Source organism: Podarcis vaucheri (assembly GCF_965113315.1).
Source record: "Podarcis vaucheri genome assembly, chromosome: 12".
Lineage (NCBI taxonomy): Eukaryota > Metazoa > Chordata > Lepidosauria > Squamata > Lacertidae > Podarcis > Podarcis vaucheri.
In genome coordinates, this window is record NC_138750.1 from 51,334,393 (window position 1) to 51,358,614 (window position 24,222).

A 24,222-nucleotide genomic window follows, 5' to 3' on the forward strand; every position below is an offset into this window, starting at 1 on the left:
CAGCAACGGCCACTGCATAACAAGTATATTAATTTAAGTGAATAGAACATAGGTTGCCATTTAGTGTAAACATTTCATTGTGTCATTTAGTCTGGAACGTAGCATAGAATTGTCTTCACGTACAAAAAAAAATGTGATTCCTAGGAGGAGCCAAGGACTCTTTTTTTAAAAGAAAAAAAGAAAAGGTTACACAGAAATATGGTGCTTTATATAATTCTGATTCAATTAATATGTAATGTGTCTTCATTTAATTTTGGATAATTAATATGCTTTCCAAATTGTACTCCTTATTTGAAAGTGTCTAATAGTTAAGGAGAATGAGTTTTTTGCGTGTTTACTGTGGTTAAAAATAATAATCCTTCATCAAGTAGTGTTTTAATAAGGCTTAACAGACTTTGAAGAGAGCTTTTCACTGTTGCTGCCAGTGTCCCAATATGTTGTTTTTTTTGTGGTACTCTGGAATATCGACTAGCATACCCCACCGTGGTATTGTATTGGCTGGTCCAGAAAATTTCGAGACTGAATCTTAAAAGTGGTCAGATGCTGTTGTTGACCTCTGACTATCTCAAGTTACAGGGAACCAGGCAGAGGGCCTTTTTGGTAGTGGCACCCTCCCTGTGGAACGCCCTCCCACCAGATGTCAAAGAGAACAACAACTCCCAGACTTTTTGAAGACATCTGAAGGCAGCCCAGTTTAGGGAAGCTTTTAATGTTTGATGTATCACAGTATTTTAATATTTTGTTGGAAGCCGGCCGAGTGGCTGGGGAAGCCCAGCCAGATGGGCAGGATATAAATAATAATATATTATTATTATTGACAACAGAGTGTGTTAGCAGCACCAAAGTAACCTCCTTGGAGTGCAAGCCTGGGCAGTGTGTATGGAGGTCCTGGACAACAAGACCCCCCTCTCAGCCTCACTGATGTGGTCCAAATGAAAGCAGAGCAATACGTTTGGCACCAGCTTGGCTGCAGAAGTTGCCAGAAGGAGACTTACAAGACACCATCCAACCTTCTCCACTCCAGACTTGTACGGTGTTTACTCAGTAGCCTTTTCTTCTCCCAAAGATATCCCACAAAGCAGCAGAGGTTGTAGATCCTTCTCCTAGATGGGCTCCCATCTCCGCCTGCCCCTCACTTCCCTTGACAGCACAGGCAGAAACCACCTTGACCATTGGACCCATTATTGGTCTCGTCTGCTCAATCCGCCAGAGCTGTCTTCTCATGCAGAGGAAGTCCGTAATTCACTAAGCATTTGAGACCCATTGGCTACCCTCACCCGGTTTAGCCAGCCAGCCGAAGCCATTTCCAGGGTGCTGCCACTGTCACATGCCGAAAGCCACAGGTGAGAGCTGAGTGCAGAGTCGGGGACCAAAGGTGGACAAACTACCCCAGAAGGACCCAACCAGAGGGACCTCTAGTGTTAAGTTGTGGGCAAACATATCAGACGACACAGCGATTCTTCAAACAGCTCTTGTTTATTAACAGGCCAGAACTGAACTGAACTGAAGGGCTCAGTCAGCCTGCTTATATGGAGCTCCAGTACAACGTAACTGTAACAATTTTCTAAAACTATCCAATCACTGAATGTCACTTTTGATCCCTTATTTGCATAACTATCTGCAGTATCCCCCTGCTGGCCCAGGGTGAGAACTTCAGTACATAACATCTATCACCCCATACAGTAATGCAGTGCACTATCAAAAAGAAGATGATATAAACACATTGGATTATATCTTACAGGCATTATTTCTCCACATAGGGAGGAGGAAATCAGCCATCAGTATGTGGCGCTTTTCAGAGAGCAGATAATTAAAACAATGTGCTGTCGTACAAAACATTTTCCTCTGTGACCTCGCTGGAAACAGTTTTTAGTGCTTTTAATGTATTCTGTAGAGGGATCAGGAAATATCATAGGAAAGGCATGAATTGCAGAAAGAGGGAGGGCTTTATTCTGTTTGCATGAAATGCATACATTATATGGTGAAAGGCAACTGACACTTTATGACAAAAGTGTTAATTTACTGAATTTGCCTCTGGGGGATGAGTTCATCCGTGAGATGCAGAAGATGAGCTAATGGGTCTCAGTTTTAATTCTGTTTAATAGTGTGTTTTTTTAGACCCAATTCCTGCTCTGAGACACATCAAGCCCAATAAAAATTGCTGCCCCCTCCCATCTTAATTGGTTAGAAAGCAGAAGTATTGCATAGCAGCAATGGGGAGTTGAGTTTTGCATCACCTAAGGAGTCTATCGTGTAATAAGTACATTTGTCTTAGCAATTGCTACAAGCTCTGTATGACCTATTACAGCTTCGTATGATCTCAGCAACATCAGTACCCAAGTCCACCTATCTCAGAATTGGAGGCAGTAGATCTTTTCTTGCATCATGGGTGGAGGGGGAGAGATAGAAAGTTCAGCAACTGACAAGTGCATTGAGCAACTTGGCTCACTTCTTAGAAGCCTGTTTTCAGTGAAAGCCACATATAAAAGCCATTCATATTTGCAATTTCAGCATGTAATTTGTTGACTAGGCCCACTAGTTGCAATACTAATAACATGGAACAATTTAAGGTGGTAACCTTCAATGGACATTGCTCTCTCACAGTTATTCAAGTGGGTAAAAGTAAAGGTAAAGGGACCCCTGACCATTAGGTCCAGTCGTGGCCGACTCTGGGGTTGCGGCGCTCATCTTGCTTTACTGCCCAAGGGAGCCGGCATACAGCTTCCAGGTCATGTGGCCAGCATGACTAAGCCGCTACTGGTGAACCAGAGCAGCGCACGGAAACACTGTTTACCTTCCCGCCAGAGCAGTACCTTTTTATCTACTTGCACTTCAATGTGCTTTTGAACTGCTAGGTTGGCAGGAGCAGGGACCGAGCAATGGGAGCTCACCCCGTCGCGGGGATTTGAACCGCTGACCTTCTGATCGGCAAGCCCTAGGCTCTGTGGTTTAACCCCCAGCGCCACCCGTGTCATTCAAGTGGGTACATGGCAGCTAAAAATATTCATTTCTAATGTGTCTTGTTCCCCACAGGTTTTTTCAGTGCTTCGTGTGTTACGTTTCTGATGTGACAAAATGTGGATTTGGTTTCTCCTTTGACTCTTTCGCTGGAGAAAAAAGCAGTTACTTCTTCCAGTCACTACTACAGGCAGATGGAAATTGAGGGGCTTGCAAGAGAAAATGTTTGTTCCGAAGCAGAAGCCTCTAGCTTTGTTTAAAGCTGCAGTGTATCACTTAATGCAGCAAAGGTTTTTTGCTTTGCAGCTTTAAACAAAACCAGGGCTGTTCTGCATGTCACAGCAAGCCATGGTTTAAAACAAATGATAGCTTGGGACGTGGGTGGCGCTGTGGGTTAAACCACAGAGCCTAGGACTTGCCGATCAGAAGGTCAGCGGTTCGCATCCCTGCGACGGGGTGAGCTCCCGTTGCTCGGTCCCTGCGCCTGCCAACCTAGCAGTTTGAAAGCACGTCAAAGTGCAAGTAGATAAATAGGTACCGCTCCGGCGGGAAGGTAAACAGCGTTTCCGTGCGCTGCTCTGGTTTGCCAGTTAGTCATGCTGGCCACATGACCCGGAAGCTGTCTGTGGACAAACGCCGGCTCCCTTGGCCAATTGAGATGAGCGCCGCAACCCCAGAGTCGGTCACGACTGGACCTAATGGTCAGGGGTCCCTTTACCTTTAGCTTGATGTGAACCAGCAGCATGCTGAGAAACACAGCTCAAAAATTCATAAACACTACTACTCCATTTCAGCTGCCCTTGCCAAACTGTAGACAAAACAAGGAAGGGGTAAGCTTTGTTATGATGTACGAACGTGGACTTGTGCTTTGTCTCCAAACAAAAACCTCAAATGGTAACCAAAGTTTGTTCTTGGCTTACCAGACATGGTTTGTTCTCCTCAACCCAAAACCATGAGCCCAGGTCTAGGTGGCAAGTCAAACCAGACTCTGGCTTGTTTTGCCCCATGGAGCAGACACAGCTCATTCACATTAAACCCCTAGTGCTTTTAAAACAACAATGAGAACGGTTTAGTGGAACGTGTGAAATGATCCCATGATAGGATTCCTTCTTTAGATACATCTGAAGAAGTGTGCATGCACACGAAAGCTCATACCAAGAACTAACTTAGTTGGTCTTTAAGGTGCTACTGGAAGGAATTTTTTTTATTTTGACTATGGCAGACCAACACGGCTACCTATCTACTACATAAACACATGAGATGTGCTGTATTAACCTAAGTGTTACCTAGTTTCATACAAGTTTGCTACAACAATGTTTGCCTATAAATCAAGACTTAAGATTTCTAGTGCATCCTTACCTTAATTGTAATTTTCCATTTGGGGTGATCTAGCTGTCTGAATTATAAATCAAGGGAGTTCTAAGCAAATTGGGGAGAAATGGTTTTCCATGACTTAGAGGATGTGCACAAGATGTGGATGTGGTTTTGGTACAGACTTGGTGAGAGTTTTATATTCATGTCTTTCTTTACTATAATTGATTGTAGAGTTCATATAAAATTTATGTAATTCATGCTAGGCCAGAGGTGGGGGATATGCATTTAGTTATTCTTTCAGACATCTGCTCCAACAGTCTGTCCAGGACTAAACAATAGTGTGCAATTAATTATCTTTAAAAGCCCAGGAAGCTACCACATTCCATTAATCAGCAGAAGTATGCAATAACTAAAAAAAGGAAAAACCCACTAGGTAGCTCCATATACCAGCAAAACCCATCATAGGTACATGAATGAGCCTTATGGCACTGTGACAGTCCAGCACTAGTATAAGCATATATACTCCAAACTGTGAGCATGTTCCTGAAGCTACATAGCAGAAGGTGTGATGTAGTAATTAGCATATTGGCCAGGATCCAGGGATACCTGGATTTAAATCCACACTTGGCTATGAAGCTCAATGACCAGTCACCATCTCTTAGCTTTGCTACAGAGTTCATGTGAGAATAAAACAGAGTGGGGGGAACCTTGGGTTCCTTGAGAGAAAGGTAAAGGGACCTCAGACCACTAGGTCCAGTTGTGGCCGACTCTGGGGTTGCGGTGCTCATCTCGCTTTATTGGCCGAGGGAGCCGGTGTACAGCGTACAGTCATGTGGCCAGCATGACTAAGCCACTTCTGGCGAACCATAGCAGTGCACGGAAATGCCGTTTACCTTCCTGCCGGAGCGGTACCTGTTTATCTACTTACACTTTGACGTGCTTTCAAACTGCTAGGTTGGCAGGAGCAGGGACCGAGCAACGGGAGCTCACCCCGTCGCAGGGATTCGAACCACCGACCTTCTGATCAGCAAGTCCTAGACTCAGTGGTTTAACCCACAGTGCCACCCGCGTCCCTTGAGACCCACGTTCCTTGAGAGAAGGGTAGCATAAAAACAGCATAAATAAAATGGCAGGTAAACTTAACTGCGGCAAGACACTGTACAAGTGTACAACTGGAAAAGCTCTGAATTCTAGTGTTTGTAGGAAAGACTATGTTCCTTTCAAGTACACTGAGCTTAAGATTTACAAGTTAAATGCCAGCATCTTGGGTAGCTCCTCAAAGCCAGCTAATGCAAGCAAAAGAGAACTGGTGTGGTAGGCACCTACATACCTGCAAAAGTTGTGCTGCTGTACAGTTGGCACCAGTTGTACAGTTTTCAAGTGCAGTCTCATGCAAGGTGCATTGCAGCTCTGCTGAAGGGGTCAAACAGCATGGGCAACATAGGAAATTCCCTTACACTTAATCATACACTTGCTCCATCTAGCTCAGTACTGACTGGTAGCAGCTGTCCAGGGTTTTACCTGGAGATGCTGGGATTAAACCCAGTGTTGGAAAACGCCCTGGGGTAGCCTGCAAACCCCCAGAACTCCAAGCGTCCTCCGATGTGCGCAGCACTGGAAAAGGCATCTCCCTTCTTCTCCAGGGCACCCAGCAACATATATCACCTTGATATATGCACACTAATCTTCTGGCTTAACTCAGCAAGAAGCTTGAGCCATTGTAGAGTGAAACTACTATTTATTTCCACACTATGTACAAAGGCATAATGGCATCAGTTCTCTCTAGCTCTCAGAGAACAACCAAAGTGAAAGTACATTACAAAGTGCATACAGCGGAAGAGAGATAAGGCTGTCTTCCGTTCCCACAGTCTTCTCAGACACGTCCCAGACAGGCATGTGATTTATAACAATCTCACCTGCAGCATCGGACTGCATGAAATACTAACACCCGGGCATATTCTCTGCCACTGGGCCTAGCAGCTCATAATTTCTCCAACATCTTAACCTTAAATATGACAGTATTGGAGGGTGAACAGTTCTCCATCCGCCAACTTAATGTGAAGTGGTGGAAACAGGTGTTTGAGCAAAAATTGGCACCTAGGTAAGATTCTAGGAGCAAGTTTTATAAGAATGTTAGGCAAGCCCTGGTGGAGCCAACCAGTGGCTTATGTAGTCTAGCATTCTGCTCTCACAGTGGTAAGCCAAAGCCATAAACAATAGCAGTTTCCTGCTCATGACCCCATACTGCTGGTATTTAGTGACATACTACCTCCAATATTGCAGGCCTCAAATACAGATCAAGCCCACGTTATACAAATCTTTAACATTAATTACTGGTATGTTTCCGTTCCTATTAGCAGGGCTTTAAGCTTCAGTTGACCTAACAATAGCACATCTCTTCCTTGAATGGGTGTACTATTCACATTTAAAGTACATATTTTGGTACCAAGGACAGCTCCCCTCTTAACAGGAAGAAGCTGAGATAAGAGCCTCCCCAGCGATAGATGTGTCTGTATTGGGAATATAGTAAGTAGTACATCAAACAAGAAATTTCTCGTGAGTGTGGGGGTTTGGCAGTGCACTAGCTGGTTTTGCACAGCAGTTATGCCTCCTGTTCTGGTCCTCCTTACAGCCATTTGGAAATGAAAACTAGGGATTGACATAGTCCCTATGTGGTCTGAAGATGCCAGACTTGCTAAATCTGCTGGCCTGACACTTCTGTCTGGAAATATTTTTAGGATCTTTATCTAAGGGCAAGAGGTGCCTTAGCAGCTTTGCTATGCCCCGGTTTCAACAATATGCACGTAAATTGAGACAAATTTCTTCCAAATGTCATAATGGGAATTGAAGTTGGATTTGTTTCAAATGCTTTGCAGAATAGCAGGGGCTACAGAAGTTGCAGTTTCTCACTGAAGGATACCCTAAAAGCAGGTATCTTGGGGGATTATTACCTTGCTTTTTAAAATAGGGAAGCTTTTATAATGGTAGCCACCATTTTGCAAGATGCTCTGTGGAAAAGCTTTTGTATTGATATCAATACAAATGAACCTGGAAACATGGATTGTGGCATCATGCTTTGCTGGGTAGGTTTCAGTTGATATAGGTCTGCTAAGTTTACCAATGCCAAGGTTTCCCAGAAGACAAGTTTTTGTCTACCGAATCTAGTTTAGGGGTTACCTATGCTTAAAGGTAAAGGTAAAGGTACCCCTGCCCGTACGGGCCAGTCGTGTCCGACTCTAGGGTTGTGCGCTCATCTCACTCTAGAGGCCGGGAGCCAGCGCTGTCCGAAGACACTTCCGGGTGGCCAGCGTGACACGTGGCCAGCGTGACGAAGCTGCTCTGGCGAGCCAGCACCAGCGCAGCACACGGAAACGCCGTTTACCTTCCCACTATAAAGCGGTATCTATTTATCTACTTGCACTTAAGAGTGCTTTCGAACTGCTAGGTGGGCAGGAGCTGGGACCGAAAGACGGGAGCTCACCCCACCGCGGGGATTCGAACCGCCGACCATGCGATCAGCAAGTCCTAGGCACTGAGGTTTTACCCACAGCGCCACCCACATCCCTTACCTATGCTTAGAGAAGCATAAATTAAAACGTGTGATTTAGATGGAAAAGTTATATGTCATCTCAATTACTATTTTTTAATTGCACTTGACAAACGTTTTTATGTTTCCTGCAAATTTATTTTAGTCTGCAGTTCATGTTCAGCATGGTGCCTTGTTATTGTTTGCCTTTTTAGGAGCATAAGAGCTATGCACATTCTCTCCCCCCCCCCCAGCACACTGTATAAACAAAGCAAAATTCTGATGAAGACTGGTTAATCTTAAATCACTTTTGTATGCCAGTTTCCAGTGTTACTCATAACCAGAATTTAGGGGAAAGCAGGTACGATTTTCTCCATTCTAAAAAAACAACACTTTGAAAAGCATGAGTTGTTGGAGATGGGAAGACACTGAAGTTGTTAGCATGTCTGGACTGTAGCAATTTAGACAGACAGGCTTATCACATGAAAAATGAGAGTAAACCTTACCACTTGGATAAGGATCCCACAGCTTAGCACATAGGAGAATTTAGGCCAGGAAGAAAAATACAGTGTCGTTGAAACAGCTGGCCAAGCAACCATGTAGTTGTGGTAAGATAAGTACCTGTATTCATCTTGTTAAGGACACAGCCAGGTTCTCACAGAGGTGTCGTCATGTCTTCTTAAAATGATTTCAGGTAAAAAAAAAAAAAGATAAAGTTTATACAATGGGATTTCATCACATTTTCATGGAGAGTATTCCGTAACTGCGGAAGAGTTGTAGCTCTGTGGCTGAACACATGCTGTGCATAACAAGTCCAATGCCACATATTGCCTGGTTGGGTTGAGCAAGGCCCTCATGTGAAACCCTGCAGAGTGCAAATTCTACTGTCTTAGATGGACCAATGATCTGACTTGGTAGAAGGCACCTTTCTGTGTCCCGAAGTAGCTGTTTTGCATGTGCGAAATGATCCACAGAGTTGCCATGCTCAAGGGCTGCTTTGTTTCTGCAGTAGTTGCACAGGGAGGAGGATTTTCAGCAGGTGGAACTTTGGCTACCATTGCAGTACTAAGCTGGTTTCAAAGGCAGATCCAGGTGTTTTCACAAAGCTCCATTTGTAGTTATGCAGGGTTCTGTAGTTATGAAGGCTTACTGGGCCACTGAAAATCAGATGAAGTTTGAGCTTTGAAGATATAGCTTTCCCCCCCCCCGCCCCCAATCCCTGAAAGGATTGTTGTGTAATCTTTGGAAATCTATTTTATGAGATGTCTCTTTTATGTGTGCCAAATGCCTTTTAATCTAATGGGATAAGCCTTTCACATCAAAATAATACAGTACCACAGAACCTTGGTAAGACCAAAGACATAGGTGGCACTGTGGTTTTCAAGTACCACCGTTTTCTCACTTCCTTCCATCAAAACAAATCTTATAATCCAAAATATCTCAGTGGCAATAAATGTGTACTCCTCTCAGAGTTTTCCCACTTCTGCAAATGCCTCTATTTTTAGCTTGACTGCCCTTGGCAGATATGATTTCCATAAACCAGCTTGCAAATGTGCATGAATGTTTTGCAGAAAATTAGACTATACTTCAGGCGGCATTTTCACACAAACAAATGCATGTTTTGATTTGCAAGGAAGATCAGCATTGATACTGTTCACTGTACATTTAGATGGATGGCATCACAGTTTTACTAAACTGGAGAAAGGAAAGGAAAAAACCTAATGTATTCATTATCACCTCCATTTCTGGGAGATAGAAGGAGCGACTTCATAGGCTTATATCTTGGCATTTTTATTTGTAAGTTGCCCTGGGCTGCTTTGGAAGGAAGACTGGGGTAGAAATTTAATAATAAATAAGTTCAAGTGACATAAGTGGACCTTTGTGTTAGTCAAAGGAATGTCAATGGAAGCATAGAAATTGCTAAGTTGAGTCAAACCAATGGTCTACTAACAGTCTTAGTGAAAAGTTCAAGGTATGTTGGAAATATGCACCTCCTGTTATTTTGGCTATCATGGCTAATAGATTGCTACAGAGAGATGCCCCATGGATATCACAGCATCTGTTGTGATTTATGTTCATGGGCTAATTATGCATAACACAAAGTAGTAATACAGCGGTACCTTGGTTCTCAAACTTAATCCATTCTGGAAGTCTGTTCCAAAACCAAAGCGTTCCAAAACCAAGGCATGCTTTCCCATAGAAAATAATGCAAAATGGATTAATCCGTTCCAGACTTTGAAAAACAACCCCTAAAACAGCAATTTAACATGAATTTTACCAAGACCATTGATCCATAAAATGAAAGCATAAACAATGTACTGCAGCCACACAATCAATCAATCAGTCAGTAGCTGAACTGAGTTCCACAGTCACAAAAACAAAACAAAAAAGCCACAATAAATAGCAAATACAGACAGACCTCAGCGTAACACTCAAAACGGATGTGTGTCACTCAGATCGGAAGCATAACACTCAAAACAGAGCATGTTTGGCTTCCAAAAAAAGTTTGCAAACCGGAACACTTACTTCCAAGTTTGCAGTGTTTGGGTTCCAAGTTGTTTGAGTACCAAGGCATTTGAGAATCCAGATACCACTGTAGTTATATTGGCTGCTTATCAGATTTAATGGATGACTCTTCTTCATAAGTATGAAGTCTTGCATATCCTTTCTGTGTCTGCTCCAGTTCTTCAGTGTCCTTTCTGAAGATGCAGCTAGGCTGGAATTATTTATATTTATGAAATTCTTCTGAAGTTTGAAGTATTTTATTCTTTTTAGTAATTAATCAGGATATGCAGGAAGAAGATACAAATAAATTTGTAGTTGGGTGACGATCTCAAAGTAAAAAAAAGGGGGGGTGTCCCCCCCAGCCTATTGCCAAACTGCCAGGAATTAATTAGTTTGATGTAGGGTTATGTGGTCAGAAATTGCACGAGGACTTGTTGAATTGTTTGCAAAGTCTTAAGATGCACAAAAAAATTAATATCCCAGGACAATATTTATCATGAAAAAAGCCAATAAATGTCATACTTTTGGGACCCTTATTGACTAATGTAAACAAAACAAGAAGTGCGGCAAGTTCTGTTATCTTTTGCACCTCAAAAAACCAGAAAACTTTTTTCATTAACAATATAAGCCTACAGTTTGTCATGCTGGATTTTTTTTTAAAAAAATACGCATTTAACAACTATCACCTACATTTCTTTTATAATATATATTATTTATTTTTTAAATTTGAATTCTCTGAAGAATTACCCTTTGTAATATATATGTGAATTAAACAAGAGTACCCATGCATCACAGTCTTGGTAATACTTATCTGGAAACTTTGAAAGGACTATTGAAAATTACAGAAGAATTTGATTTGAATTGGAGTCTGACTGGTTTAGGAGAAGAGTAAGCATATTATATTAAAGTGCATTGTGTTGCTCCAAGCTAGGACCAGCCTGTTCTTCACATGGGACAGTGTGATCTTCCCTTCAGTTAGTTTTGCTTTGTTTGCCATTCTTGTGCTACTTCCTTGTTTTATTGCCTCCTACCCTGAGGCTGTTAATTATCAGTCCCCCGCCACCCCCCAGTGATGACATTTTAAAAAATATATGCAGGTTAAATGCAAAGAACACATTTAACACCATGACTAATTTGGCCTTGGACTTCTTTTTGCCCTGCCACTGGCCCCTGGGAAAGCTTGCTGCTCACCACAGAATTGGAGCAAACGCCAATCGGACTTTCTCCAGATTTACATTTGCTCTGATTTAGCACCAAAGAGCAAGTTTTTTTTTGGGGGGGGGGGGAGCAGAGGACAGAAGTAAAAACCTCTCTGACTCATGCCTAGACAGCAGAAAACCGCATGGATCAATGCTTTCGAGGCATGAGACAAGAGGATGTGTACACAGACGTTGGGGGAACCAGAGAAGCAAGTCAACTCTGTTCCTGTTTTCTTCACTTTGACTCTAATGTCAGAAGTCCAGCTTCATGGGTCTTGTGGCTCGGGTGGAACTCATGAATTGCACCACGTGGCCAAACAGCAGATTAGCTTGATTCTTATTTCACAGCCCTGCCCTGCCCTGTTTTGGCTCAGCAATATCATAACCTGCTTTTGCAGGGATCCAGCAGCTTTTGAAACTTCTTTCAGCTTTAAAACTAGTTTGCTATGCTGCTTTGAGAAACTTGGGTTCCGTAAGGGTTTGACCGGGAAAGCCTTAAACGGCTCAGGACCGCCTCTCTCCGTATAAACCAACCTGGACTCTGAGGCCTTTCTTCATGTGACAACACGAAAACGGGCCTTTTTTTTAGTGGCTCCCTGTTTGTGTAATGCTCTCGCCAGGGCGCCTTCATTATATATATTTTAGGCACCAGGTGAAAACATTCCTCTTCAACCAGGCCTTTGGCTATTCTTCAGCCTTGTGGGAGGTGGTTGGTTACTGTTTTGTTGTTTATGTTTATTTCTGCTTTTATCTTGTGAACAACTCTTGAGTTCTGTTGATGAAGGGCAGTTTATAAGTCAAACAAACAAACACAAATAAATAAATAAAATAAATAAATGCTAGTTGGTTAGTTAGTTAGTTAGTTAGTTAGTTAGTTAGTTAGATAAGAAGCAAGCCCCTGGGCTTCATAGTCAAGCAGTTCTTGAATTTGAGCCAAAGTGTTTTAATCAGGCGTAGGCAAACTCCGGTCCTCCAGATGTTTGGGACTACAATTCCCATCATCCCTGACCACTGTTAGCTAGGGATGATGGGAATTGTAGTCCCAAACATCTGGAGGGCCAGAGTTTGCCTATGGTTTTAGTCCTCTCTAGTCCATTCAGATGTCAATTAGAATAACAGAGTGTTGAGTGTATAAATAATACTACCTCTGATGATATTTTCTCATTTCAGTCCTATATGGAAGACCACTTGAAGAACAAGAATCGCCTGGAGAAAGAATGGGAAGCACTTTGTGCTTATCAGGCTGAGCCCAACGCAGCTACCATTGCACATAAGGAAGAAAACGCCCAGAAGAACCGCTCGCAAGATGTGGTAGCGTGTATGTACAGTTTAAGCTGGATTCATTACTTAATTGCTTTCCCCTTTGCCTATTACTGCAATTAGAGGAGGAAATGTGTCGAAAGAACTGTTATCAGCCACTCTGTGCAAGGAACAGTTAATATTCCTGTGGCCCACCTTGTTGTCTTGCTGTGTGCTTCAGACTTCTCATGGTGGATGCTGCTGCTGCTGCTGCTTCCAAAGTATGCTTTGCACTACTTCCCAGCATGTAGGGCAAAAAAAATTTCAGGCATTTCAGGGGGTTGGACTAGATGACCCTCGCGGTCCCTTGCAACTCTACAATTCTATGATAACAGCAAGTGTCGTTTTGCGTAAAGGACATTTCATTTCGACAGCCTCATGGTGCGGCTTTCGCGCATGGCTTTTGGACACAAATACCTTTATCCAAAAGTGCACGATGCTCTTGGCTTGTAGTTAGAACTGTTAGACCCAGTCAAGTGTATAAGCACCTGTTGGTTTTGATAGATGAGCTTACAAGGCAGCTGCTCTCCGTGTTGGGCCTAGGATGGAAAGTGGAGCCGAGAGTAGCCAGGGCATATATGTGTTTTAAAAGTTTTTTGTGCTCTTCATGCGCGGGCAAAAGCAGCACATTCCTATTCCATGTACTTGCTTATTCTGGTAGGTGTATCAAACATTCTGTATTGTACATCAGACTGAATGCACATGGCTGTACCATGAGATCGACGCTATTTATTAAATTTCATCAGCTACCCTACATATGAACTTGGCGTGGAAATCCCTTTAATATAAACCTGTTATTATTGGCAACGGTCTTTAAGCATTGTCGTGCTCTCATACAGAGAAGGAACACGGAAAGGTTTGGCATCATTAATGCCCTTGCTAGGGGCTACTGAACCTGAAGCACAGTCTATATTAAACATTGTTGTGTGTTTTTAAGTGAACTTGTTAGACACCCAAACATTTTGCTGATTTATTTATGTGGCGAGGTTTATACACTGCTTCATCAGAAAAAAAAACTGCTAAGCTGTTTACATAAAATGATATAAAATAGTCATTTGAAAATACTGATAAAATCAAACATTAAAAACACGTGTTAAAATGTATCAAGCTTTAAATAAAATCAGTAGTTCTTTTTTCAAAAAAAATATGATAAATTTGTGTAAATAAAAACATTTTATTTTTTTAGCAGGCGCTGAAAACAATACAGCGAAGGCACCTGCCTAATAGCAATTATTCCTCAACATAGCAAGTTCCATTTCAATAACACTTTTTATATGGTTCTTAACCATTTAAATCAGTCTTTTGTAAATGTCTATATTTAGAAGCAAATATGCAAAAAAAAAGGCTGAATAGTAGTGGTCTGTTCAGAAATGCTCTTTGAAAGATCTCTTTTAATAAATGAATACTGATTTAATTTTTTTTTATTTTAAAAAATCAGATGATCATTGCAGGATATGTTTGAAAGCTGAAAACAGTCACGACAACTCAGACTACATCAACGCAAGTCCTATTGTAAGTATAAAACAAACAAAAATACTACTTTGCCTTTTTGAAAAGTTAGTTCTGATGGAAGAAAAAGGTTGATTGTGATGCAAGTTATAATAGCAATTTATTGAGTCCACATGGTGACATCCCTCCAATATTTCCCTTCCTGTGACTTTGCGACCAGGAGTTTGCCTGCTTATGATACCAGCTATGTACAGTGGGTGTTCTCTCAGTAGTTGTATTAATCATTTGGCTAAGAATGCTACAGTGTGAGAGTTTAGATAAGTGAGGAGTTTCTGGGTGGGAGAGTAAATACTTGCCCAGCTGCCTGCAATAGGTTTCAGTAAAACTCCTTATATCTTGGGGACATAGTGATTGTTCTTACTGTTCATTATCATTCCCATAGTTGTGGGAAGAATTGCTTTTCCCCATTGACAAAATATTGTTGGTAAGGTACAGCATTACAGCATATGCCCTCCGAAACAGCATCTATCTTGAGGAAAGACATTGGGATCACCTTAAAGCCAAGCAGCCATTTTGTATTTATTGTACGGCAAAATTGTGTGCCCTGATAATTTAGAGTGGCAAAATTTGTGACATTGCAGGAAGTGAACTGCAGCAGAATCAGAACTTTGTTTTGTTTTCCTTTCCTTTCAGAGTTCACAAAGGGTAACTGAAATCTAGTCCCATTTCTCACATCTCAGTCCAAATTCTTCCAGTCATTACAGCTTCACACAAATCAAACTGTGTTTGGCTAAAATAGATGTTTCAATGTGGCTTCACTGTGTGTCACACAGGCTGTCTCACAGTCCTTGGTAGTTTTCAAGAGCAAAGTATGCTTTAGAGTAACATCAGAATATTTTAAAATTCTGCTTCATTCTTGCTTGATGTGTCTTTATTGACAGGAGCAAATAGCTTTTTAATGCCATGATTGTCTGGTAATTTTACTGGTTCCATATTTAAAATGTGTTAACTATTTTCATGATAGTGAAGGTAATGTTATTTTGTAAATGCAACATTTAGTAGTAAGCTTCAAGTCCTCAGCAGAGACCTTGCTCCTGTTAACTTTCATACTGATGGGCTAAAAACATCTCTTGTCTAGCCAAGAACGGATAGGAAAGGCTAATGAAACGTAGCAGATGTGTGGAGACCTGAAATAACAGTGGTTTGATCTTCTTCACCAACTACAAATAATCTTTTTAAATTCAAAATAAATAAATGAAGTGGTTCAAAATTTAATAGCTTCCAGCAATTACCCTGCCAATAAAATGGCATATTTGATGCATCTGTGCCACAAAGCCTTTGGATGTGAGGGGAGAATTGCCCTGTATTCCAAACGGAAAATTAATAACGCTAGAGCTATAAACTATGAATTGGACTAGAAAGTTTTTTTATTTCCACTCGCCTCCCTTCGGCATGTGAGGGGCTTGATGAAGCCGGAGTGTAATATAAAGCAATTACATTCAGGCCTTGGAAAGGGAGGCTTCCAGGGGTGTGTGTATAGTTGTGTGTTTCCAGCTCCAGGGTCACTGGTCCAGCCTCCAGCTGGGGCTCACTCAACCTTGGCTTGAGTCTAAATGAGTAAAGCAATACATGCTGGGGGAGCCCTTCTTTGCACCAGACAATGCGTTGGCCACCTGCCCACATGTTTCTTTCTCAAAACTGCTTAGCAGCCCCCCTCCCTGCCCCCACTTTCCCATCCCTCCCAATACGTTGTGAAAACCCAGGGTTTTGTGTGTGTGTGTTTTTTACACTTAATGCGCTCAAAAAGCAACAAGGAGAGAAATCTGCAAAGAGATCTGATTAAATATCTTGTTGATCGTTGTTGTTTTTAATTACTATTCCAATGCGAGGATGCTTAGAGATTCCTTGGAATAAAACTGAGCTGGAAGTCCTCTTTCCTGTTCTCTGAAATAACATAAAATACCGAGGTAATAACTCTGCTGCCAGCGGTTGAATGAAAAGCTTGCAATTACAGCACAAGGAGACCCTGACTGTGCAGAATAAAACTATGATAATTACATCTGTCATATTTGTACTTTGTCCTCATTAAATTCCAGGGAAATCATCCAGTAGTAAATAATGTGCAATCTTTGTTTTTAAATCAGAGGTCATGAAAAGTAAATGGGAATTCTGTTTTTCCCTCTTAGGGTGTTGGAAAGGGGGGAGCCCATCAACTATATTAACGAAAACAAAATAGCACCTACCTTTCAGCTTGCTTATTACTGAAGCCACCAGACTGAGGAATGTGATTAACATGACAGTTTGCTCAAACACAGCATACAAATTTTTATCAGTGAGAATAGATTCTGAAATTTGTAATGACATTCAAAACCATATTTATTTCATTCCATTATCTTTTTCATTTTTTAAAGAGGGATTTTTTAAAAGGTGGCGTTTTTTAAAAGAAAGGAAGAAAGGCAGGTGCCAGTTATAACAATTATATGTTCTAATATACTATTAATATATTAGTCATAATTTTATCATCTCCTGTATCATTTTTATTTTTAACAGAAGACAGAGGTGATTCAGTAGTATTATACCTGCTGAAAGTCGTGTGTGTGGTGGTTTTAAATATATTGCAGTGTGGAAACAAAACTGCCTCCGAGCTTGCCTGTAGTTTTAAAGAAAATTAATTTCATAGAGCTTTTGGTTTTATGTGTTGGTTTTATGCACAATAAGCTTAACCATGCATTTAAAATAAGTATGCAGGAAGTCAGGATAAATGGAACAGCCAACACACATGCAGAAATGAACTTAGCTGGTTCTTAGCCACAAATATTACATTGCTCAAAGCCAAAGAACTAAATAAAAGAATTCTGAATTGTATGTCGTGTCGGCACAATAACTGGGAAAATACAGATCTAAATTGGCATGAAGCTAGTTCACTTTAAGTGGAGTCACACAGAACAGATACATTGTTTGAATAAGATTTTATCACAATAAATAATGGCATAATATCAAATCTTTTCTTATTATTCCCTTGGTAAGCGGTGGAGCATTGTTTTTATTCATATCTAGATTTTTTTTTAGTGCAGAAGCATATGCATGAAGTTTGTTAAAACAGAAGGATAAAATAACACTGTCTCTAAATATAAAAAAATCTTTTACACATTAGCATTTTTAGCATTTACTTGGGGGCAGCATAAATATGCAAAAAGAATTGACATACATATTTTAAAAATTCAGATAGAATTGATTATAGCAATGTATTTGTATTCAGTGTGGTGTTCTCTAGTTTAGGAATTGTCAATCAATTTTAATTTGGGGACAGGCAGGGGGAGCGCTTAGATGACTTAGAATTAAAACATCTTAGGTTTAGAGGTGGTTTGATCTGATCCCCTGCAGGAGTTCTCTTCTGATAAGTTGGAACGAGGCAGATGGTTCTTTTGGGCGTCTTTCGATTATTCCTTCTTCCTCGTATGATACCAGAATCAGAGCTGTTAATTTTGCTTTGGTTCAAGTGATCCTTAGTCACATGTATTATCATGGAAACTCTGGATATGTGGTAGACTAGCTCTCTTCCTGGCTTGCTGGAGCAGCTGTGAAAAATGATAATTTTGTGAGAAGCAAACATATGTAATTATACATTTTTTTAAAAAAATAGACTCTATGTGTGTAAGTTTTTTTAAAAAAATATATAGTCTAAACTTCCTAAACCTTTGCAGATCAAAAAACGTTGATATTTGTCCTAATGAGCCAATTATTTGCTGTCTTATTCTCTAAAATGAACTTTGTGACCGTTTCCGATTTATCTATCTGTAGTGATAATTTCTTAGTGTAGAGGGAGAAGCTGTGCTTTGATGTTCGAGACGTTTTGGTACAACATACAGATTTCATTTAACAACACTTCTCCATTGTTTCTGTGCTCAGAATATCTAGATGCCCTCAGGGATTGTTCAGAAACTTTACTCTTAAGCAGCCTAAACATTTTGTGCTAAGCTTTTATTGGTTGATGTTTCCAGCTGGGTTATATTAGTTAACGTGAATTTGAGCAAATTGATCTCAGTGGTGCTAAGATCCCGAATGACCTTCAGTGGTTCAAAGGATTTGGCTGAAAGCTTTATTCTGGCATCAGGATAATGTTCCAGCTTGTGCCTTTGCTCCACTGCCAGGACTTGACTCTGGTCTTTGGTCTGATGGTACTGCTGCTTTTTGACTCTTATCTCAGGACTTCGCCCATGCCCCACCAGCGTAGAATGAGGCATGGCTGGCTGAGACAAATGTGACTGACTACCCAGGGCATTCACTGCCTGTCAAGTTTACCCTTTCATGTTTTTATCCTGCCCTTTTCTCCAGGGCAGCACACATAGGATTTCCCTCAAGTCGCTTTTATGGATGAGTTGGTTTTGAACCTGAATCTCCCCAGCCCCAACTCAGTACAGTGGTACCTCGGGTTACAGACGCTTCAGGTTACAGACTCCGCTAACCCAGAAATAGTACCTCAGGTTAAGAACTTTGCTTCAGGATGAGAACAGAAATTGTGTGGTGGCAGCAGGAGGCCCCATTAGCTAAAGTGGTACCTCAGGTTAAGAACAGTTAATGGTTTGTAGGTTTGTAGGTGGGGCAGCAACTTCTTACTACACTGACTCAGCAAAAGAAGAAGAAGAAGAAGAAGAAGAAGAAGAAGAAGAAGAAGAAGAAGAAGAAGAAGCAGCAGCAGCAGCAGCAGCAGCAGCAAGAGGTGTTGACTAACTTTTCTTGACTTGGAACCTACTCTAGTCACGCATCATCATCATTTTTAATTTGTATACCATCTTTCTATCTTACAATACTCAAGGCGGTTTACAAGCTGAAGAAACAAAAAATGTACATCTTATAGCAATCTAATGCACTACAAAAATGTGATAATAAAACAAAACTTTAAAATAAGCAACCTACATCAAAAAAGTAACATTCAACAATTATTAAAGGTAAAGGTAAAGGTACCCCTGCCCGAACGGGCCAGTCTTGACAGACTCTGGGGTTTGTGCGCCCATCTCACATTTATTGGCCGGGGGCCAGCGCTGTCCGGAGACACTTCCGGGTCACGTGGCCAGCGTGACAACGCTGCTCTGGCGAGCCAGAGCCGCACACGGAACGCCGTTTACCTTCCCGCTGGTAAGCGGTACCTATTTATCTACTTGCCCCCGGGGGTGCTTTCGAACTGCTAGGTTGGCAGGCGCTGGGACCGAGCAGCGGGAGCGCACCCTGCCGCGGGGATTCGAACCGCCGACCTTTCGATCGGCAAGCCCTAGGCGCTGAGGCTTTAGCCCACAGCGCCACCCACGTCCCTCAACAATTATTAGAATAGTATAAAATAATAACAAGATATAAAAGTTAAACAGAAATCCACTCAACAGTTACAATAAATAATTTCTAATCAATAAAACAAGGGCAAGCCACAGTACATAAAATAATACAATACAAATTGAGAAGCAGAGACTAGAAGGTGGAGCAAGGCAGGTGGAAGGAGGCCTTGCCGGATGGAGTCTCTCCCCTCACACTTCCCCATGCATAACTTTAAGGCAAGCTTAGCATAAACACACCAGTTCCCAGAGAGGAGATTGTGGCCGCTTTACTTCTCTTGTGATTCTGCTGCGAGCTAAGCCATGGTTTGGCTTAGCATGTCATCTGAAGCTGGCCTTGTGGCAAACTGTGAGCTGTAACCAAGGTTTGCTCTTAGGTTTTCAGCTCATGGTTTGTCAGTGCAGCAGGAGGAAGACCAGAGGTGAACTTCTATGTCTGCTTCCCTGTACCGTTTGTGAACCATCTTCCTGAGCAACCTGAAACCTTTCTCAGAACTTGCTTCTCGCCTGCTTGCCTACCCTGGTATCAGCTGGATCTGATCTTGTTAACTCTTGCTTGCCCATAACCCCAGCCAGCCCACCCGTGCGGCAAGGTGAGGCAACTGCCTCTACAGTGGCCTCTCAGTGAATAATAGGCACTGAGAGTCTCCTCCCACACCTAGAGAGGAAATGGCGAGAGCTGCTCTCTGGGGTCTGCTGGGATATGCGCCTGCCTTCAAACATTGGGCAAGGTTGACTTTATTCCCTGTCCTTATTCCCAATGTAGATCTTCACTCCCCCTTCTTTCCTCCATTTTATGGTTTGCCTCAGGTGTCTTGGGCCAGACCTGCCCATGCCGGACCTAGCAAACTAGATTGCCAGCATCCTGATGCAAGTTTAAGTTCCATGCCTGTGTGGTTTTGTTAAGCGTCCTAATGGCAGCCTGTATCCAGGGGTCTTTGTGTTTGCAACTATGATAAATTTACAAACCTCAGTACCAAGTGGAACAAAACTGGACAGTTTTCCACACATACAGCAGCACTTTTGCTGCCATTGTGCATGTTATTATCATGAGATCCAAAGTAGTTTAATAGGCTGTGCATCTATTTAGATCTTTGCATTTCAGCTGAACAGAGTGCAAATTGCGAGTTAATATCCAAATCCTCCCAAATATATTTAGCATTGGGAATTTTAAAACATGCAAGTTAATAAAGGCATGCATTATTATTTTCAATTAGTTTAATCTTGGCAGGGGTCTGTAAATTCATTTATTAGCAGAGAAGAAAGCTTTTTTTGCCATCTTGGATATCCTCTGAGAACATACGCACGCTAGGCAATGCCAGTTTTTAGTGAGACTGATAACCTTTCTCCTCTTTGTTTTGCTCCGCATCAGTAGTAGACAACAGGCAATTTAAACATTTACATTCATTGAAGTGATATAATACATGCAAATTTGAAAGTGACCCAGCTATTTCTTCATGCAAACTAGTAATCCTAACCTGCATGTGTCTTCTCCATAGCCGCTTTCTGCGCACCAGAATATAATAATTGCAAATGTCTGTGTTATTGTTAACTTGATGATACGTTTGACCGGTCTTTCCTCATTATGATGTCTGTAGTGCTCAAACTGCAGCTTTCTGACAACGGCTGATTTATACTGTAAGGCCAGGAGTGGCCCTTTCCTGATTTATCAAACAGTGGAGGGTTTAGAAGTATTTCTTCCGTGACAGTGGCACTCACCTCATCACTGATTCAGCTTGCCTATTCTCTTTACATTGTGAATGAATACACACAGCTTCACTTTCCCCCCTTTCATTCACAAAGTTCGCACCATTTGAAATGTCAGCATAAGGAATGGACAAGTAGAAACAAACAAATGCCATGTAATCCAATGTCTTGTCTACAAGGGCAAAAATTTCTACCAGCCTACAGTCCAGGGGCAGCTAATATGATGCCGTCAAGAGGTTGTTGGGACTACAGCTCCCATCAGTCTCAGCCAGCATGGCCAGTGGTCAGGGATGATGGGAGTTGGAGTCCAGCTAGATCTGGAGCACATCATGTTGGCCACCCCAGTTGTAGTCTATCCTTAACCTCATCATTCTAGTTTTCCATGTGTAAGGGTCCGTTCTCCCCCGACGCACGCACAAAAGTGTTTTCACACTTGCGAAGTCCTGCCAGCAGTATAAAGTAATCCAGTGCAGAAATGGTTTTAGTAATGAGCTTTTGTGGTGATGAGCTGCTTGCCTGTACCAGGGGTGGTTAACCTGTGGCCCTTGAGATGATGCTGGAGTGCAGCTTTGTGGCATTCTTGACCATTGGCCATGGGAGCCAGAGTCCCAACAGCATCTGTTGGACCAAGAACGGGCACACTTCAGGCATGCCATTTTACCCATGAGAACACCAAGATCTACCAGCCCAGATAGACTTCTATCTGCTAAAGACTTGGGGCAAAATTGTGGGGTGTCTCAGGATATTCTGACCCAGTGATATTTTTTTCCAGTGCTAGAACTGAAGCAAGCTCACACATAAAAGTCCGCGCCTGTTTAGCGTCCTTCATTTAGGCAATCTGATTTAGATGGGGAAAGTTGTTTTGCTCTTGCTATTTGGCAAGCAATTGAGAGAAACCCTACTTCAAATTACCAGCAGGTGCCAAACTACCTTCCAACTACCGCAGTGTAGACTACGCCTTAGGCGACACCCTGCAGGCTTCTTCCATTACAAATGATGTCCAGTGCTTCTAGGCTGGTTAGGCCACCGCATCTCCTTCCTCAAGGCCAGTGTTCCCTTTACCTGTGCTCCAATTTTTGCTTTGTTATGTGTTTCAGGAGGGGAAAAGGGTTATGAAAGAAGCACAGCACTTCCAAATGTGGTCATGTAAATAAATGAATGTGACCTTCTACTTTGGATATGATAAAGTTGTTAAATAAAACAAAACTGAATCATTATCTACTAGAAGCAGCAAGCATGTGTTACAAATTATACTGAGGTTTAAAAAATATATATATAAATGTGTTATATTTTATTATTGTGAGGTGCTTCAGGTATCTGTTTTTTTGCCATTTCTTTCAATAATGGGAGCCACCCACTCAAATGAGTAGTGGCTAAGGGAGACCTAGAACTGCACAACTCGTTCGATGCTCCCAATCTATATTTTGGCCTGTAATGCACACCCTAATGGATATTGTGTGCTACATTTGAAATTATGGAATCTGCTGTTGCTATTGTTTAACAATCAGGAGAAATCTTAACCAATCTGCTTCGAATCGCCTAGAGGCATACCAAGAGGTGAAATTACGGGTTTTTAAGAAGCAGTTTGTGATACCACATAGGAAACTGATGTTCAAACAAAATAATTTAGAAACTGCACTGCGCATCCCCAAACCATTGGATGTGCCTAAAATAGCTTTTGGGTCCTGGTTAATGTACTATGTGTTGAATCCAGTGGACCGCAAAATATGAAATGTGGTGTTGATGCCCTGGAATTGGTTGCAGCCAAGGTCCAAAAACTCCTGGCTGAACATAATACCGATCATGTAGGCAGAACGACTCCACAAGTATAAGAGAGCTTCTGAAAGTAATGAATAATCCAGGCCTGAGTTAGGAGATCTGTGATTGTATCACCAGATTTTTAAAAACAAAAATGGAAATGCAGCACTGGGGAAATAGCTCCAGAATTTCATTCCTGGCCATTTTCCCAAACAAAACCCCACGCTGCTATGTGTTACACAGGGAAAACACAAATACAAGCATCTATAATTTTTCCCTGGGGGACAAACAGCAGTACAGGGGCCTTTTAAATTGGAAAAATTGTGTGTGTGTGTGTGTGTGTGTGTGTGTGTGTTAAAAGCACAGCCAGCAAACTCACACAACTACAACCCCATTAAAAGTAAAACCAAACAAGTTGGAAAATGCAATCACCAATCTCTCACCTAACAAGTGGTTTCGCCTTAGAACGGCTGACTTGTGTTTATAAATGTTAATATATTGAGTGTTACAGGCTGCTGCTATCTGCTGTTGCTTAAAATTTTGATAAAACTTTTTTTTGGGGGGGTGAGGGTGGATTCCACTGCTCAGTACAATTTAGCACTTGTTGAAATAATTGAGATTTGTGCTCCTGCAACTGCAAGCATAACGTCATCCTTGTTCATGAGTGTGTGTGTGTTTTAATTCTTTCTAAGGATTACAATCAATGGGGTTTTTGTTGTTTTCCTTGTGTTTAAATTCCCATCAGCCAATCTTGTCCTTATCGGGAGAATGGGGCCAAAGATTTAAGATCAGAAATCCCACCCATCTGTTTGAAAACACTCATTGTAACGACCTAATCCTATTTACTCTCCGTAGCTTTGTTTCTGAGGATCTCTTTTTTCCCTACTCAGTCACTCTTTGAAATAGATGTAATAATTAAGGTCTTTAAACAGAACTTCTTTTATTCAGGGTTAGAAGCCTGCATTTTTAAACAAACAAACTGACCAGAAAAGGCCAGGATTGAGTTTGTTCTTCAGTTTTGGCTTGTTTCTAGATGCCCTTGAGTGCTATGACAGAAATGGAAGAGATGTTTAAATGTGCCCGGCATCCCTAATGCCCTGCACTGAGAAATGTTTTGAAGTGGCTCGTAGGTTGCTATGAGACTGAAAACCCCGAGTAAATGCTTCTTCTTTTTTGTTAGCGA

The 24,222-nt window shown here is 41.7% G+C and overlaps 1 protein-coding gene and 1 long non-coding RNA gene across 3 annotated transcripts in view; one reads left to right on the forward strand and one right to left on the reverse strand.

Moving 5' to 3' along the window:
- PTPRN2 (protein tyrosine phosphatase receptor type N2) overlaps positions 1 to 24,222 on the forward strand; it is a 628,995-nt gene that overhangs the window by 558,760 nt on the left and 46,013 nt on the right. Inside the window, exons 15-16 of the mRNA XM_082192202.1 lie at positions 12,673 to 12,820; positions 14,240 to 14,313. Coding sequence (XP_082048328.1) covers positions 12,673 to 12,820; positions 14,240 to 14,313 — 222 coding nt within the window. The remainder of the gene's footprint in view (positions 1 to 12,672; positions 12,821 to 14,239; positions 14,314 to 24,222) is intronic.
- The window catches only part of LOC309515122, a 124,962-nt gene continuing 115,061 nt past the window's right edge, over positions 14,322 to 24,222 (reverse strand). For both annotated transcript variants that reach the window (XR_014212292.1, XR_014212293.1), the window contains one exon: positions 14,322 to 17,828. This is a non-coding gene — a long non-coding RNA (uncharacterized lncRNA). The remainder of the gene's footprint in view (positions 17,829 to 24,222) is intronic.